At 46.5% G+C, this 17,637-nt stretch overlaps 1 protein-coding gene across 12 annotated transcripts in view; it reads right to left on the bottom strand.

The window, feature by feature from the left end:
* ALKBH8 (alkB homolog 8, tRNA methyltransferase) overlaps nt 1-11,546 on the bottom strand; it is a 72,892-nt gene extending 61,346 nt beyond the window's left edge. For 2 of the 12 annotated variants that reach the window (XM_019469291.2, XM_019469295.2), the window contains exon 1: nt 970-1,045. Coding sequence is in view for 2 of the 12 variants with exons in the window: in XM_019469282.2 (XP_019324827.2) it covers nt 11,480-11,512 (33 nt within the window). In the remaining 10 variants the exon portion in view is untranslated. Of the gene's footprint in view, nt 1-906; nt 1,064-11,479 lie in introns of those variants that run through there. The other 10 variants (XM_019469292.2, XM_019469296.2, XM_019469282.2 and 7 more) reach the window with 9 other exon arrangements.
* Nucleotides 11,547-17,637: the final 6,091 nt, after the last annotated feature.

The following is a 17,637-nucleotide window of genomic DNA, read 5'->3' as shown; positions in this document are numbered from 1 at the left end:
GACAGCGAGGAACCTGCTTGGGATTCTTTCTCTCCCTCCCTCCCTCTCTCTCTCTCTCTCTCTCTCTCTCTCTCTCTCTGTCCCTCCTCCACTCGTCCCTCTCTCTGTGTCTCAAAATAAACTTAAAAAAAGAAAAACAACAACAACAAAAAAACAGGATCTGGCAACAAGTAACCACCCAGTAAACGTTTACTGAGTAAGCCTATACTCACTAAATTTACCTAACCTTGCCTTCTTCCCTCCCAAGCCACTCAGAATTCTGAGTCTGGCGGCCCTCTTCAATGCTTCACTAATGCGTAGTGTATCTCTATCGGTGCAGTTTTCAGATTGTATCATAACTACCCGTCTGCGTGATGGGCTCGCCCAGAAAAATGCTGTCTACTTGAGGTCATGGAGAAAGTGCCCGGCAGACAGCGGGAATCGGTAAACGCCCGTTAAACGAAATCAACCAAAACCAGAGCCTGGCACCACCAACGGCCAAAAGGCCTCCGGGATTGCTCAAACTGGAGCACAGGAAGAGCGAGCTGTGTGAGCCGCCCAACCCCACGAGCAATGCCCTTCTTTCAATGCACAGGTCGGACAAGCCCTAATCGCGCCAGACGAACACTCCCCAGGCCGCGACCGCCAGTCCCCAAGCCCACAGCAAACCCAAGAGCGACACCGAAGTCACGTGAGCATCCGCACCGCGCGCGCACACACACGTGCACCTCACACAGCGGCACGACCAGACGACGCACAGACACGCCGCAGCCCACGGACCGTCCCAGGGGCCCGCTCCGGCCGGGGTACCCCTCCCCTCCCTCCGTGCCGAGGCCCACGGGGTGAGGCGGTCAGAGGAGACCGGAAGAGGCCGACAGGACAACGCGGGGTTGCAGCCACCCCTCCCGCCTCCGACAAGTGCCTCACATCTCCGCCACGGCCCAGGTTGGGCTCTCACCGCGCCGGCGCCCTCTCCTTCGCCAGCCTCACCGGTTTGTCCCCGAAAGCGGCGGCGGCTACAGGCGCATCCCCTCACCTGGGAGCAGCCATGTTGGAGGAAACTGCACTACATTTCCCGTGAGTCTGCGGGGCGGCGAGGAGCGCTCCCACAATCCCCTTCGCCGCCTCGGCCACTCCCCCGGCCTAAATCCGCCGCCCGTAAATGGATGTGTGGTACCGTCAAGGTGTGGTTGTCTTATTCTCGGGAATAGTGAGGGTTGGGAGTGCTCCTTACTTTGCATAGCTCCCCAGGTGGGCACTGCGAAGCCGGTTGTGTCCCTCGGTCCCTCGATGTTCCCCCTGTCCTCCCTACTCCTTGGGCCTTGAGCACCTTTCCTCCCGAATCTTCTAAGAGGGACGGGCGAGGACCCTGGGGTCTGGAAGGTGACATCGCATGGGCCACAGAGAGGACAAGGAATATGCACGAACGTGCCCGGGGTTGGTGAGTACCACGCAGCGACAGGAAGACGTGTGGAAGAACGCCGAGGCGGGTGCAGGGCAGGGAAGAGGGGCCGCCCCGAGTCCGGGAAGACGCTCTGTGATCACAGAAACCATCCTGTCCTGCGGGTCTGGGACCAGAGCTTCCGCTGGGAGGCGGGACGAGGGACTAAAGAAGACTATTTAACAGGCTGTTGCACTGGTAAAAAAAAAACAAAAAACAAAAAAAACAAAACATGGTAGCAAACGGTTAACCAGGACCCAGGCTTGGCGCACGGAAAAGAAAAAGGTGTTAACAGGAGAGGGTGAGGGTTAGCCATTGTTGCGGCTCCAGTGTTATCCGTGTAACACGACTGCACTGATCACCATTCAGCCCGCATTGTATTAGGAACCGCGTGAGCGCAGGGAAGGAAGTGGAGCCAGGAGCCCCGAGGAAATCACTTCCCGCAGCGCCGATGTGCTGCCCCCATCCGCACCCCAGCACAGTGGAGCGGCAGCGGAAAGCTGAGGTTGGACCGGCCCGGGAAACGTGGCCCCAACGAGAGTGTTGCTGAGCGGAGGAAGGGTTTTCACGGAGAGGAGGTTAGAAGCAGGAAAGAACAGAAGTCGGGAGGCAGAAAGGCAGCCACTGCAACAGTCCAGGAAAGAGTGTGACGGGAAGTCCCGATTGCAAAAGTGAAGAGGCCAGGTGCAAGCTGGAGAGGTCAAGTCACCCTCACCACGGCCACTACCAAAGAGGGCATAAGGGACAACCTCTTCAGTCTCCCCCATTGCGTTCTTACTTCTGCACAACTGGATGCTTTCAAACACACACTCCAACAGGGCTTTGTGATGACGGCAATGTTGTAGGCGCCCGATATGTTAGCCACTAGCCGTATGTGGCTTTTGAGCATTTCAAGTGTGGCTAGTAAGTACAAGTGAAGAACTGAATTTTTAGTTTTAAAAAATTTTCTCGAGGGGCACCTGGGTGACTCAGTCAGTTAAGCGTCCAATTCTCGGTTTCAGCCAAGGTCATGATCTCACAGTTCATGGGTTCCAGCCCCCACCCCCCATTTCAGGCTCTGTGCTGACAGGGCAGAGGCTGCTTAGGATTTTCTCTCTCCCTCTTTCTCTGCCCCTCCCCTGCTCAAGTGCTCAATAAATAAATAAATAAATAAATAAATAAATAAAAATATTTATTGAGTTTTGATTCAATTTTAACAGCTGTGGGCTGCCTGGGTGGCTCATTCGATTGAGCGTCCAACTTCGGCTCAGGTCATGGTTTCAGGACTCATGAGTTCGAGCCCCGCATAGGGCACTGTGCTGGCAGCTCAGAGCCTAGAGCCTGGAGCCTGCTTCAGATTCTGTGTCCCCCTCTCTCTCTGCCCCTCCCCCCACTCATGCTCTGTCTCTCAAAAATAAACCTTTAAAAAATTTAAACAGCTGCATGTGGCTAGTGGCTCCCAAATTGAACAACAACATAAAATGTCTCCTGTTGGCCAAGCTCAATTGTTTCATGTGCTTATCCACCCAGCTGGAATGTGCTGAAGCTTTTAAAACTTTTGAGCTTCTTAGCCTCCATGAAACTTCTCTTTCTTAGGTCTCTACACATTCCGATCACTTGTTTTTCACGTTTATTTATTTTTGAGAGACAGAGAGACAGAGCACAAGTGGGGAGGAGACAGAATCCGAAGCAGGCTCCAGGCTCTGAGCTGTCAGCACAGAACCCGATGTGGGGCCCAAACTCACAAACCGTGAGATCATGACCTGAGCCGAAGTTGGACGCTCAACGCACTGAGCCACCCAGGCGCCCCCAAAGGTAGGATTCTAATAGCATTACATCTCTACTTCAAGACTCCTCAATCAGAAAATATTTGAAGATGTTCCCAACAGACCCTGAGACTTCTTACATTCTTACTATGGTTCCAAATTGTGATGCCATTTCACGGCACTTTCAAACTCAATTCCTATGCTTAGGAGTTTTCTCCTTGCTCCCACCCCAGACCATTTGTTCCTGGCTACCTTCTGGCTTTTTCCCCGCTTGTCCCCACTGGCAAGTTTTATTTTTTTTTTTCCCCTCCTTATGGTTTTAAAAATACACTTTCATTTCTCAGTCTTTCCACTTACTCTTCTGCGACTTATTTTATCCCTCCTAGGTAAATGACAAGTTTGTATCAAATTTCCTTTCCAAACTTTTGTCTCTGCTGCTTCCCAGATCGCTGGCTTCTTGAAACTCCAGCAAGAATGCATAATGTGAAACCATTTGATGTTCACAGTGACATTTCAAGACTGAATGCATTATTCATGCTCTGGTGATAAAAATTCAATGAAAAGTTTGCAGGTTGTCATATGGTGAAATTCCCATGCAGTAATTAGAGGCAAAAAAAAAAAAAAAAAGGAAAAGAAAAAAGGAAAGGGGCCAGCCTGCAATTTGTTATACAGAACGTAAAACACTGCTTGGAGGACTGTTTCTGGGATTTTTTTGGTCAGTTACAAAACATAACATTTTAGCTGTAAAACAATGTTTTAATTGCCCCCCCCACCCCCGCCAATACACACACAAAATGATTTGTTCTTGAGGCTGAAGACCTGCTTACTTCCCAGAATATTTTTTTTTTCCTGCAACATACTTTTCATAAATAGAATAAAGAGCAGACCACTCTGGGTACAGGAAAACCTTTGGGGTGGCCAGAGTACTGGGATTTATGGCTTTAAAAAGGTTAGGATCGAGGGGCACCTGGGTGGCTCAGTGGCTTAAGCATCTGACTCTTGATCTCAGCTCAGGTCGTGATCCCAAGTTTGTAGTTCATGGGTTTGAGCCTGGCATCAGGCTCTGTGCTGACAGCATGGAGCCTGCTTGGGATCCTCTCTCTCCCTCTCTCTCTCTCTCTCTCTCTCTCTCTCTGCCCCTCCCCTGCTCGCTTGCTCTTTGTCTCTCAAAATAAATAAGTAAACATTGAAAAACATAAATTAATTAAATAAAACGTGTCCCTTTACAAGACAAAAATTATCTTAAAAATTTAAAAAACAATCCATTTTAAAATGTCTACCTCGATGGCTTCCTGTTATCATTAATCTCTCAAAAACACACTGAAACAAAAAGATACTTGCCCAGAGACAGTAAGCTTCCTCATTAACTGTGCTAGATATAAATCCACATTTCATATTCTCATGATGATTGCTTCTTGTTATATGTGGTTAAATGGTCTCGGGTTTCACTTTGTGGCTAATGACGACCTCAGGCTAGAAGCATCAATTCTGCCATTTTTCATTGGTGGGGCTGGACTTCTCTTTATTCCCCCTCACTGGAGGGAATTTAGAATTTTCTAGCCCACTTGTCCATTTTGCAAAAATAGTTTTTGGATTACGTAAGCACTTACCAGGCACCCAAATCACACCGTGCTTAAGGCAAAGCAGGGAAGGCAGCCACAGCAGCCCCTGTGCCTGAGAACTCCCACACCGCTCCTCTTTTAGAGCATCTCTCCAAGTCCCGGACACGTGACGATCTGACGCGCAGGCCTGACGAAGCCTCCAGTAGATGAACCGTGAGTGGAGATTCACTTGCTTTATGTAACACGATTAGCAGAATTTCCAGCGTCTTCCAGATACTCTCAGCCGTGCAAACTGCACATTAGAGACCACAGCACGAGGGCATGTTTCTCCAGGCGTGGCCCTCAGACTGGCCGCCACCAGCATCACTGGAGTCCTTGGTAAAAATGAAGAGTTACAGACCCCACGAGACAACAGGAGTCAACTGAAAGCAAACCTAAGTTTAAATAGCTTCTCTGAGCCCCAGAGGAGTATAGGGTGCATCTCAAAATCTCAGGGGGCTAGGGCCCAACAATCCGCGCATTTCACAAGCCATCCTGCTGCTTTTGCAAACGCTCGACCATTGAAGAAAAATTCTACCAAGAAAAATTCCCAGAGTAACAGAGTGCCAGGGTTCTCATACATTTGGGATTTATTTTAGGTGAAATGTTTTCAATGTGTAAGGTACAATGAGGGACCAAGAAACCAGATGATACAGCATTCAGATCATCAAATTAGAGAACCCATAAAATGTCTGTCTCAGAACAATTTTAATTATTGCCATCTCCACAGCCCATTTTATAGATGTAGGAACTGAGATTTGAAGACAAAGTGTAAGCTGGTTAAATAGGGGACATTTTTAAGAGACTGATTTACATTCACGTCTGTGTTCTCACATGAATAAAAGAGCTCAGTTTTTTATATGTTAAAACATATCTATCTACTATTTTTTGGCAAGTACTAACACTTAACATACGTTATCATTTAATCCTAACAACAAAAACAACCCTAGGCATAAGTTTTATGTTCTCAATTTTACCAATGTGGAAACTAAGGCTCAGAGAGGCGAAGCAGTTTTCCCAAGATCACACAGTTAGTGACAGAGACACGAGTCAACACGGTGTCCCTCCTTTTCCATTTGTATGCATTAAGTTCAAGGACACTACTGTAGGAAAATGCCCATTGATATTCTGACAACTAGCCAAGTGTTATTGAGACAAATATAGACAGGACAAACATGAAAAAATGTCTTGTCTAAATGGTTGCATCTTTTAAGCAGCCCATGCAAGAATAATTTACAGAGTATAACTTTTATCCTTCAATAAAGAGAGTGAGTCCAGAATCTTGATTGCAAGTTTAGATGCTCTATTACCAATTTTTGTTTAATGTTTATTTTTGAGAGAGGGAGAGAGACAGCGTGAGTAGGGGAAGGGCCAAGAGACAAGGACAGAAAATCCAAAGCAGGCTCTGTGCTGACAGCAGACAGCCCGACACGGGGCTCAAACCCACACACTGTGAGATCATGACCTGAGCTTAAGTCAGGTGCATGACCCACTGAGCCACCTGGGTGTCCCTCTATTCTCAATTTTTTTTAAAAGGCAAGCAGCATTAATTGTCTTGTTTATTCAGCTCCTCCAGCTTTCAGTGTCCGAAACAAAAGATTGGCTACTATCAGTTTCTCTCCCGTTGAAAATCGTGGCCTCAGAGACCATGTGGTTAATAGGAAGTTAACTAAACCTAGAATTTACTTTTCAACATCTCTAGGAAGCCTGTTGACAGTCTCAGGATGAGGAATTAATAATTAATTAGCACTGATTACGGAGTTCTTCGTGAAATTTAACACACCGTGATGGAAACAGATAGCTTTGAAAAATCATTTGAAACCAGAAACTTAGTGAAGTTGAATTATTAACGTGGGGATACAGGTGACCATGATCTCAAATTTTTAAAAAATGTTTTCTGGGCCTGCCAGAATCACTGTTGGAGGTTTAGGGGTCTCCGACAGATTTCTTGGGTCATCCCTCCTACTACAAATTCAACCATAGTTTTCAATGCTCTTTCGGTCCAACCACTGTAAATGTTATTGTGGCAGTGGCCTCGTGTTAACTGGCTCTAATCTAACCCGAGGAGACTGCATGGGGTGAAGCGGTCAGACAAGCCTCTGCTGGGAATTCAGCAATTCCAAACAAAAGGAGTTAGGAATGAATTGTTTAATAAATGGGCATCCAGGACCTAAAGATATACAGGAAGCACGGAGCCATATGCAGTAGGTACCTCCAACCAGGAGATGGCAGCAGCAGAAGCGGGAACTTGGAGGGGGGAAAAAATAAATGGAATCCTGAGCAAATCTCCACACTCTGAAATCAGGACCCTGCCTCAAGACCTCTGGAATCACTAGAGGCTCCTGGCAGGTACAGAAGACTTTAGGAGGTGCCTTGTCACTGAAATGATCACAGGTTTCTCCATTCAGAGTCCCAGCAGAAAGGGTTAGGCATATTGAACAGATGCCACGAAGCCAGGGTAGCAAAGGGTCTCTCAGAAGTCAGCCTGGTTCCTACCAACAAAAATCAAGCAGAAGTAAGAGAGATACAAAAGCATTTCAGTAAGAAGCAGAAATGATGAATAGGGATTTGAGTCCTAGAACAAAGCAGAAAAGCACATCCTTTTTTTTATTTTTTTAGTGTTTATTTATTTTTTGAAAGAGAGACAGAGAAGGTACAAGTGGGCAAGAGGCAGAGAGAGAGGTGAGAGAGAATCCCAAGCAGGCTCTATACTGTCAGCACAGAGCCCAACGTGGGGCTCAATCTCACAAACCATGAGGTCAGGACCTGAGTCCTGATCAGAGTCAAGAGTCAGATGCTTCACTGACTGAGCCACCCAGGTGCCCCAGAAAAGCAAATCTGACCGGGAACACAAAATGTTGACAACACTGGCCAGAGCCAAAGATCTAGGCTGGGCATCTGGGTCTGTGAGTTCTTGAAGTAGTGGTGGGGAGCACCCCCAAGGGGGGAGTCTGGTCTGAGTTAGGTGGTATTTTGGCAACACACAGCCATCCTGTGTTTGGGGGTCCTTCAGTTTCTTGAGCCCTACTGAAGTGGTCTGTGAGAGCAGCTAAAATCAAATGGTGCAGATCACAAATGTCCCCTTACTTTTCATTAACTGTTAAAGTAAATACAGGAATAAGGAATGAAGCCAAGGTGTCATTTAGATAAACAAAGGCCAATGAATATTTTTTCCCAGGATCTTGAAGAGATTGTTGCTGAGGCTGGGTCAGACCTCATCACCACAAGGAGAGACAGTATTACCGTGAGGAATTATGTCTAGCGCGATGCCTTGCATCCTTGGCTGTGCTATCTTATAAAGCACGGCTCAGTCACAACATGATCTAGAATGGGCATTAGTTCTAATCAAGTCGATGGCAGAAGGTGATGGCTGGAGCTTTAAGTTCCTAGGGATGTGGATGGTAGAGAAATAGGGTCAAACGCCTAACTGAAGAAGAGCCAAGAAGCTTTGTTTGATGTTCTAAACAAAAACACTCAGATTTCAGCCACCATTGCCATTTCCTGAGGGAAAATGTGCTTCAGGAATACTCCCTCCCTTAGCCACACTTTTTGATTAAAGCAGGGTTTTACCAGGTTGTCTGTCTGGTCCAGAGCCCAGGATTAAGCACCAAATCAGTCACCTATCCTTCTTTTAAGGAATAGGACCTTGTGCTGAGCCTCAGATACAGAGTTTGGCCTCAGCAGAGCTCCTGCTAGATCCAACTCCCTGCTTCTTCACTTCAGATTCCAAGGTCCTATCTCCTGGTCAGTCAGGTTAGAAACAAGTGCTTGGCAGAGATGGTCCCCAGGTCAAGGATGATAAGCAAGCAAAACCAGAGTCAGAAGACCCTGGGTTTGTTTCTTGCACAAATGGGGCCAGAGAGCCTCCAAGGAAGTCTGATATATAGAAATTCCTTAGGAATTTGAGTTTCAGACTTTGATAACCATGATCTAGCCCCTGGAGCCACTAAAAAATAGAACCCCCTCCTTGCTCCCATATACACTGTGGGGGAGACTGAGGACGTCATCCATTAGCTATGGAATGCCTGTCTCCACACTAAGAGATCACAGACCATGGAAAAGGTAGATTTCATGGAAGGCCCAATGCTCAGGTGTGTCAGGTTAGAATCAGGGTGTGCCACGCCAAATAAGAAGTGCTGGGACCACTCTCGCCACTGTTATTCAACATAGTATTGGAAGTCTTAGCCTCTGCAATCAGACAACACAAAGAAATAAAAGGCATCCAAATCGGCCAGGAGGAGGACAAACTTTCACTCTTCGCAGATGACATGATACTCTATATGGAAAACCCAAAAGATTCCACCAAAAAACTGCTAGAACTGATTCATGAATTCAGCAAAGTTGCAGGGTATAAAATCAATGCACAGAAATCAGTTGCATTCCTATTCACCAACAATGAAGCGACAGAGAAGTCAAGGAATTGATCCCACTTACAGTTGCAGAAAAAACCATAAAATCCCTAGGAATAAATCTAACCAGAGAGGTGAAAAATCTATACACTGAAAACTATAGAAAGCTTATGAAAGAAATTGAAGAAGACACCAAAAAAATGGAAAACGATTCCATGCTCCTAGATAGGAAGAACAAATATTGTTAAAATGGCAATACTACCCAAAGCAATCTACATATTTAATGCAATCCCTGCCAAAACAACATGAGCATTCTTCACAGAGCTAGAACAAACAATCCTAAAATGTGTATGGAACCAGAAAAGACTCCGAATAGCCAAAGCAATCTTGAAAAAGAAAACCAAAGCAGGAAGCATCACAATCCCGGACTTCAAGCTGTATTACAAAGCTGTAATCATCAAGACAGTATGGTACTGGCACAAAAACAGACACAAAGATCAATGGAACGGAATAGAGAACCCAGAAATGGACCCACCAACATATGGCCAACTACTCTTTGACAAAGCAGGAAAAAATATCCAATGGAATAAAGACAGTCTCTTCAGCAAGTGGTGCTGGGAACACTGGACAGCGACATGCAGAAGAATGAGCCTGGACCACTTTCTTACAACATACACAAAAATAAACTCAAAATGGATGAAAGACCTCAATGTAAGACAGGAAGCCATCAAAAAACCTCTTTGATCTTGGCTGCATCAACTTCTTACTCAACACATCTCCAGAGGCAAGGAAAACGAAAGCAAAAATGAACTACCGGGACCTCATCAAAATAAAAAGCTTCTGCATGGCAAAGGAAACAGTCAGTCAGCAAAACTAAAAGGCAACCGAAAGAACGAGAGAAGACATTTGCAAACAACATATCAGACAAAGGGTTAGTCTTCAAAATCTATAAAGAACTTATCAAACTCAACACCCAAAAAACAAATAATCTGGTGAAGAAATGGGCAAAAGACATGAATAGACACTTTTCCAAAGAAGACATCCAGATGGCCAACCGACACATGAAAAAATGCCCCACATCACTCATCATCGGAGAAATACAAATCAAAACCACAATGAGATACTACCTTACACCTGTCAGAATGGCTAACATGAAGAACTCAGGCAACAACAGTTGGCAAGGATGTGGAGAGAGAGGATCTCTTTTGCACTGCTGGTGGGAATGCAAGCTGGTGCAGCCACTCTGGAAAACAGTATGGAGATTCCTCAAAAAACTAAAAGTAGAACTACCCTACAACCCAGCAATTGTACTACTAGGTATTTATCCAAGGGATACGAGTATGCTGTTTTGAAAAGGCTCATGCACCCCCAGGTTTATAGCAGCAATATCAACAATATCCAAAGTATGGAAAGAGTCCAAATGTCCATCGATGGATTAATGGATAAAGAAGATGTGATATATATATACAATGGAGTATTACTCGGCAATCAAAAAGAATGAAATCTTGCCATTTGCAACTACGTGGATGGAACTAGAGGGTATTATGCTAAGTGAAATTAGAGAGACAAAGATCACACGACTTCACTCATATGAGGACTTTAAGAGACAAAACAGATGAACATAAGGGAAGGGAAGCAAAACTAATATAAAAACAGGGAGGGGGACAAAACATAAGAGACTCTTAACTATGGAAAACAGAGGGCTACTGGAGGGGGTCGGGGGGATGGGCTAAATGGGTAAGAGACATTAAGGAATCTACGCCTGAAATCATTATTGCACTACATGTTAACTTGTATGTAAGTTAAAAAAATAAATTAACAACAACAACAAAAAAGAAGTGCTGGGAGAAGTACAAGAAGTAAGTGCCTGTAGGTGAGGTTTTGTATGGACCTGGGCACTGAGGCTCCAGCTCATAGTGTCACTAAAGAAGTAGTCAAGGTTGACAAAGGTCCCGTGCGATTAGAAGGGCAATTTCCATCCCAAGCATTGGCCAGGAAGCCAGAGTCCCAAGTGATATACAAATGCCACCAGTGGATAATACAAAGCAGCCCAGACAGGGGAGAGCCGTCAGCCCTTTGCTATGCAAATGAGCCACCCCCAGCTTGGGGCGCACTGGACACATGGCTGGAAAATTCCCAGACTCCTACAGTTGACTTAGATCCGCTGCAAACACTGGGGGCTTGAGCTCCTCTGTGCCGCGATGCACTTCAGTTTCACCTGGAGAAAGACTTCTAACCCTGGATTTAAAAGCTGGTTTACTGCTTCTCTGGCACACCGGCTTCGTTTTTCTCCCCCAAGATTCATCAGGGCCTTTTCCACAAATGCTGTCCTGGGGGCTGTTATTCACCCAGCAGGCTGCTTACCTTGAGGCTCTTGACCTTCGGCCTGATTTTCATGTGATCAGACGAGTCTGCGACTGGATTCTAGGACCTGGAAAAATCGGAAAAGGTTAGGTCAGCGGCAAACAGCTAGTCAGACTTCTCTAACTCCTCCACACGTGTTGAACTGTCAGAGCGGTGGGTCGCACCCTGATGAGACGGCCCAGGTGCTGGGTCTTGAAGAGGTGATCCTTCTCGGTGAGGAAGGAGACATAAGGCCTCAGAGCAGCGTTCTCCCGCAGTGACCGCTGCTCTGGACCCCACAGAGCCAGTGTTCCCAGGGTGCAGTCGGGGCCAGGAAGGTCCAGGTGAGGCTGCTAGGACGCTCCTGCTCTTCTTTGCAAATCAGGTTGCCAAAAACAACTCTCCGGGCCCGCGGTGACACAAAGGCCTAAAAGATACATGTGCACGCAGGTGAGGACAGACCAGACTCAGTCTCATAGCAGCTAAGACCAGGAGAAGCCACCCGCAGGCAGAGACGGGACCTCTCCAGCCACTGTTGGCACGGGCTGCTTAAAGCCAAAGGGAAGAGGCAGAACCAGAACCGGCCCGGCAGGGTGGCCGGGAGACAGTGCACCCAGGAAGCCAGGCAGACCATCGGTGACATGCAGGCAACGGGGTGGCAGAGTTGTCCCCAAACGGCGAGAAGGAGACAAAAATTCAACAGCAGGCAATTATGGGAAACCCAGCGAACGTATTCAGGGAAGTGGACCAGCAGGTAAAAGCCCTCAGTCACTGGCCTTGAAGGACAAAGTCGACTCCGCAAGTTTCAGTTTCAGGAAAAGCGAGTTCCATGACGCGGGCTCAGAAGCAGCGGGCAGGAAACGCGTCTGGAGATCCCACAGGCGGGACGGACACGGAGGAGCCCTGGTGGGGGCTTTCACTCCCTCCAGAGGGAAGCGGCGGGGGCAGGTTTGAGCCTACAGGTGAGAGGTCAAGGACAGAGGGCACGTTCAGGAGGCTCCCGCTGTGGGAACGTCCCAGCGCCCGCAGGAAACAGAGGTGGATAGGTCTGGCTGACACCACTCCTTCCCTCGGGGGTCAGGTAGGTCCCCCCTCGACTCGTCCACTTTTGCATCGTTAATTCAGTCTTCCCCAGGGAAGCGACCAACTGTTGGAAGGCTTACACCGTTCTGTCTTCCATTATAGCCCCCGGGGTCGAGCGCGGCACGTGAAGAGTGCTGACACGTGTCTGTAGATGTACTCTGCTCGCTGGTGGAGAGGCAGCAAGGTACAGCAGAGAACGCGGTACGGGGGTCACGAGCGAGGGGCATTTCATTGCAGCAGGTCTGGGGGTCTTTCCGCACCTCACCTACATCTCCGTAAAATGGGGCCGTGAGACCAAACTCCTGGTTTTTACATCGCGTTTCTCGGAACCTCAGGGTGTCCCAGTGATACCACAGGCGGTCACCAAGCACGGAGGGGAGGGACACTGGCCTGCGCCCGCTTCATCGACGGCACATCCGCCTTTGTCAGTGTTACGTTTGGGGGTTCACCGTAGAAGGCCGTTCATATGGCTTCGGTGGCTACAATTTTTAAAAATTACCTGACTCAAATGTTTCCAAAGTCCCTTTCGCTGTAGCATGACATGATTTTGCAATGTCACCGACACGTACCTGGGACGGGGGCCTTACCAGCAGGTGGTGGTCCGGCCCAGCCTAAGGACTGGGCCTCCCTCTCCCTCCCTGGCCGCCGCTGCCCCTCCCATCTGCAGACGAGGAATAAAGACAGGCCCTGTGTGCAGGGAGTCCTCCCCGGCTTCACACTCTGCAGCTCATTCATTTCAGACGTGTGCCCACCTCCCTTTCCTGCAGCTTCTCATGAGCCTAATCGTGTCCAGACAGCAGGGAAAGGCACCGGGGACAGCGGTCCCTCCACTCCCTTGGATACATCCCCGCCCCTTTAGGCTTCTCCCCTCCACAGGACTCTTACCCGTGCCTCCTTTGCCCGGTCTACGCTTGCCTTTCTTCTCACACTCTGCCTGTTTAGACCCGAGGGTTCTGGAGAGCGCTAAGAATTTCTGCAGGTGAAGTCTCTAGACTAATAGCCTGAGCAGTGGAAACGGAGGAGCGGTGGGGCAAGGAGGAAGGGGGAAGACAAAGGAGAGAAGGCGACTGAGGAGAGCAGCTGGGGGAGGTGTGCATGGTCTCAGCAAATGGCGACAAACCCACGTCCTCCCCGGCTTCCAAAATACACCCCAGGCTGCCACTATGCATGGGGCTGCTTCTAACAATCAGTAAAAAAAAACCCACAACAGAACAAAACTCGCACTCATCATCCTTTCTACCAAACTGCAGTCAACTACATGACTTTGAGAGACAATATCCCCTGCTCATTCCAACATGCAGGCAGACCTCCTGGAATCTTGCCAGCTTTGTGACCTTGACCTCACCTTGCCTCCAGTTCCTCATTTGAAGGTGAGCATCACAGGAGAACTCACCTTTATGGTTGTTACAACGATGAAACGGCCCGATGCCAGCAAAGAGTTCTGAATGAGGCCTGGCACAAAGTAAAGCCCTATGAACAAGGGACATTCTTCTAGAGAAATATTTTGTTTTAAGACTCTTCCCCCAGACCCGTCCTGTACATCGTGCTCCTCTGTAAACGAACTGGCCCAGTCTCTCGTGGCCTTACCAGGCCTACCACAGCCTAATAAGTGTTCCTGGTAAATGATGGCAAACATTGCTTCCCTCTCTGGAGTGCCCATTAAATGCCCTCGCTGTCGTGCTAGTTAATATAGTTCCACTTAGGCAGAAAAAAAAGGGGGGGGGGATAACCACCTCCTATTCTATTCACAATAGGCTTGTTTCGAAGGATTTAAATTAGTGAACAGATTTTAAAAGCGTCACCAAAACTTAAAACATACACATTTTATTATTTTATTGCAAGAATATAATAAAATAGGAACCAAAGGAACTGCCGTTTATGCTTTTGCAGAACTTGGCTGACCTTCTAGGCACGTGGTTCTTAATCAGCTGTGTGTATTAGAGTCACCTGAGAGAGTTTTCCAACACGTACAGACCTGGGGCCCACACCCCAAGGATTCTGATTCCCTAGGCCTAGGTGATGTTCTAACATGTTTATTTGGGAAGTGTTTACCCAAGCGATATTCTGATGCAAAACCCCTGCTCCAAGTATTCCCGGCCCCTTCCCTCCTATTCAACAAAACTCAGTTTCAACTAGAATGAAAATATTACCCACAGTTTTGATGGCACTCTCCCTATAACGAGGCGTACTAGGAATCTCTTAGCCAATTCTCCAATCACGGAAGAAAATGCCTGCAGTTCAAGTCCATCACATAACCGTGGAATTATGTTCCGTTAGGACAGAGCAACCACGAACTATTCTAGTGGGTTCCTCCTCCATTTTAATGAGAGCAACAACAGAAGAAAAGAGCCTTTGTGGGTAATTTCGTGCCTTACTTCCTTCACCTGAAGCCGATGTTGAAAACATAATGGCATGGCTGTTACGATTTTTATTTTTCTCTTGGGTGCCTCTGCCCCTAGTTTCTTAATTTACGATACTTGTTTACATTTACTTATGAGGCACCCCAGTCACTTAGAACTTTGATGTAGAAACAAGAGCGCAACAGGGAATAGGAAAAATATAATGAATTCTACTTGATTTAAGTAAAGCATGTGTTTGACTTTCATGAAAGGAGAGATGTTATAAATAAAAAAGACATATTGGTTCACCTACTTGTAGCTCCTCGGCATCAAAAGTTCTCCTTATTACCATTGGCTGCTTCTCTGCCTCCGAAAATTGTTGATAATCCGGCCATCTGTAGCAGCTCCTTCCATACTGGCACTAAGCAGACGCTGGCTAAAGTGATCCGGCAAACTAAACAGGGATTTTACAAGAGGACAGTATTTCCCAGCACATCCAAACACAAATTTCTCGTCCCCTTTATTCCCAAATCCACAGAAATCAGTTAAATCCGGGGCATGAGAGCCCCCATGTCAATTGGGTTCATACAGGAAGTGCTTGCAGCGGCCCCTGCTACCTTGTGGGAGTGGTGTGGCGATGTCAGTTATTTTTATTATTTTTTATTATCTTCAGGTGTTGTTATTATCATCCCAGGGCTACAACTACTTTCTAGGGCCTAACTACGTGGCATCTCCCTAGAAATGTGTCTCATTTATAGCAGGCCCTCAAGAAACACTCTGTCATCTTAGCCACGGAAGTTAACTGTGAATGGATACATAATGTTTTTGAATTCCAGAGCTGCTTCACAGAAGAAACACCCTTCCTACGATCACAAAAGAGCAGGTACTCTCAGGCTGGCTGTTATGCGGAATTTCAAGGGCTGGAAAGTCAAACTTTGAGATGCACATCACCGCAGGCTGCTCCCTAGTGTGACTAACACACTTAAAAACCACCAGCTGCATACCCACACCGCACGAGTCACAGGGTGCTGTCCCGACATGCCCCTGAGCTCCAAGGAGACATGCTCTGTGATGGAAAAGCTTTGCTGTGTGTATGGAATTCCCGGACATACTAAAGACACACAGACTCAGGCACTCCCTCCAGTGGGCTCCCCACAGGCACCTGTCCATCTCTCCAGTCCACCCCTTAAATTTATCTGTTTCCGTGACTCTTTTTGCTACTAGACTGCTACTATTTTTGAGGCTGGTCTCCACATTATTTACCTTCACATCCCCACTATCCACCAGAACCTAGCACATAGCACTCAATAAATCCAGCACGAAGACAGGATGTCATGGTAATCTTTTTTTTTTCTAGTTTGCATATTAAATTAGTAAGAGAAATACCTCCACGTATATGGTAACACATCTTCCGAACCAAAAATTGAGATTCATCATCTGAAACAGAATCTGACAATGAGAGAAAATATTTTTTTAATGTTTGTTTATTTTTGAGAGAGACACAGAGAGAGACAGAGCAGGAGCAGGAGCAGGAGCGGGGGAGGGGCAGAGTGAGAGGAAGACAGAATCTTCCTGAAGCAGGTTCCAGGCTCTGACCTATCAGTGCAGAGCCCAACATGGGGCTTAAACCCACGAACCTGTGGGTTCATGAGATCATGACCTGAGCCGAAGTCGGACGCTTAACTGAATGAGCCACCCAGGCACCCCGAGAGAAAAATATTTGAAAATCTGGTGAGTCTCAGAAAATTCTGGACAGATAAATGCCTTGTCCATGTCCCATCCCTCCCTCCTCCCTCCATTTATCTGCCCATCCATCCACTTATCTATCCATCCGTCCCTTATTTATTCAAAATACATTACCTACTCATACTTCCAAAATGGGGGGTGGGGAGGGGCTCTGTTGCTTTCGACAGGAAATAAATACATAGTCACAAAAATTACTTTTTTTTGCTTCTCAGTACAGAATTTTTTGCCAATAGGTCACATAATATAGGATTTAAATTAGTGAACAGATTTTAAAGGCATCCCCAATATTTAAAACTTAACTCAAATTCTTCACTACCACATAAATAACTATTACAGGAAAAGCCACATTTTATTATATTTTTCCCTCTTTCAGCAACCAGCTGGTAGATTCTGAAGAAAAAATAAATTTAAAGCACCAATAACTATAACTTGATCTTCAGGGTTGTCTCACCTGAAGATGAATCAATCACATTGATTTTGAGAAGAATCAGAATTATTCAGTTACAAAATAAAAACGAAAACTTCTGCTCTACAGACATTAAAAAAAAAGCCGTTAGGTTTGATGTTGATTGTGACGTAAATAGTATATTCAAGTTTAAGGCAAGTGGTACAGTACACATGTCAGGTAAACATATGGAACTTTTATTGGAAAATAGTTTGGAATAGAAGAACCCCATAAATTCACAGTCTGTGGTGAAATGAGAGACTTGCAACAACATTATGTTGTGTAATATTTGTTATCATGTCTCCACTGTAGCCTTTCAATGGTTTTGGCATGACCAAGCCATCTGTTTTAAATGCAATATTGCCAGAGATTTTTTTTTATCTCTTTTAATTATTATCCTAGACTATGCGTCCAACAGAATTCTTTTAACTAAACTAGGTCCTAACTCAAAAATTTTCACTGCATCCACATAGACTGCTCACAAAAGTCACCAAAATGCTGTCCACTGGTAGTTTGTTTTTTTTTTTTTTAATGTTTATTTATTTTTGAGACAGAGAGAGACAGAG

Source organism: Panthera pardus, unplaced genomic scaffold (genome assembly GCF_024362965.1).
Source record: "Panthera pardus isolate Hobbes unplaced genomic scaffold, ASM2436296v1 HiC_scaffold_12, whole genome shotgun sequence".
Lineage (NCBI taxonomy): Eukaryota > Metazoa > Chordata > Mammalia > Carnivora > Felidae > Panthera > Panthera pardus.
This window is presented reverse-complemented; position numbering and strand designations above follow the sequence as displayed.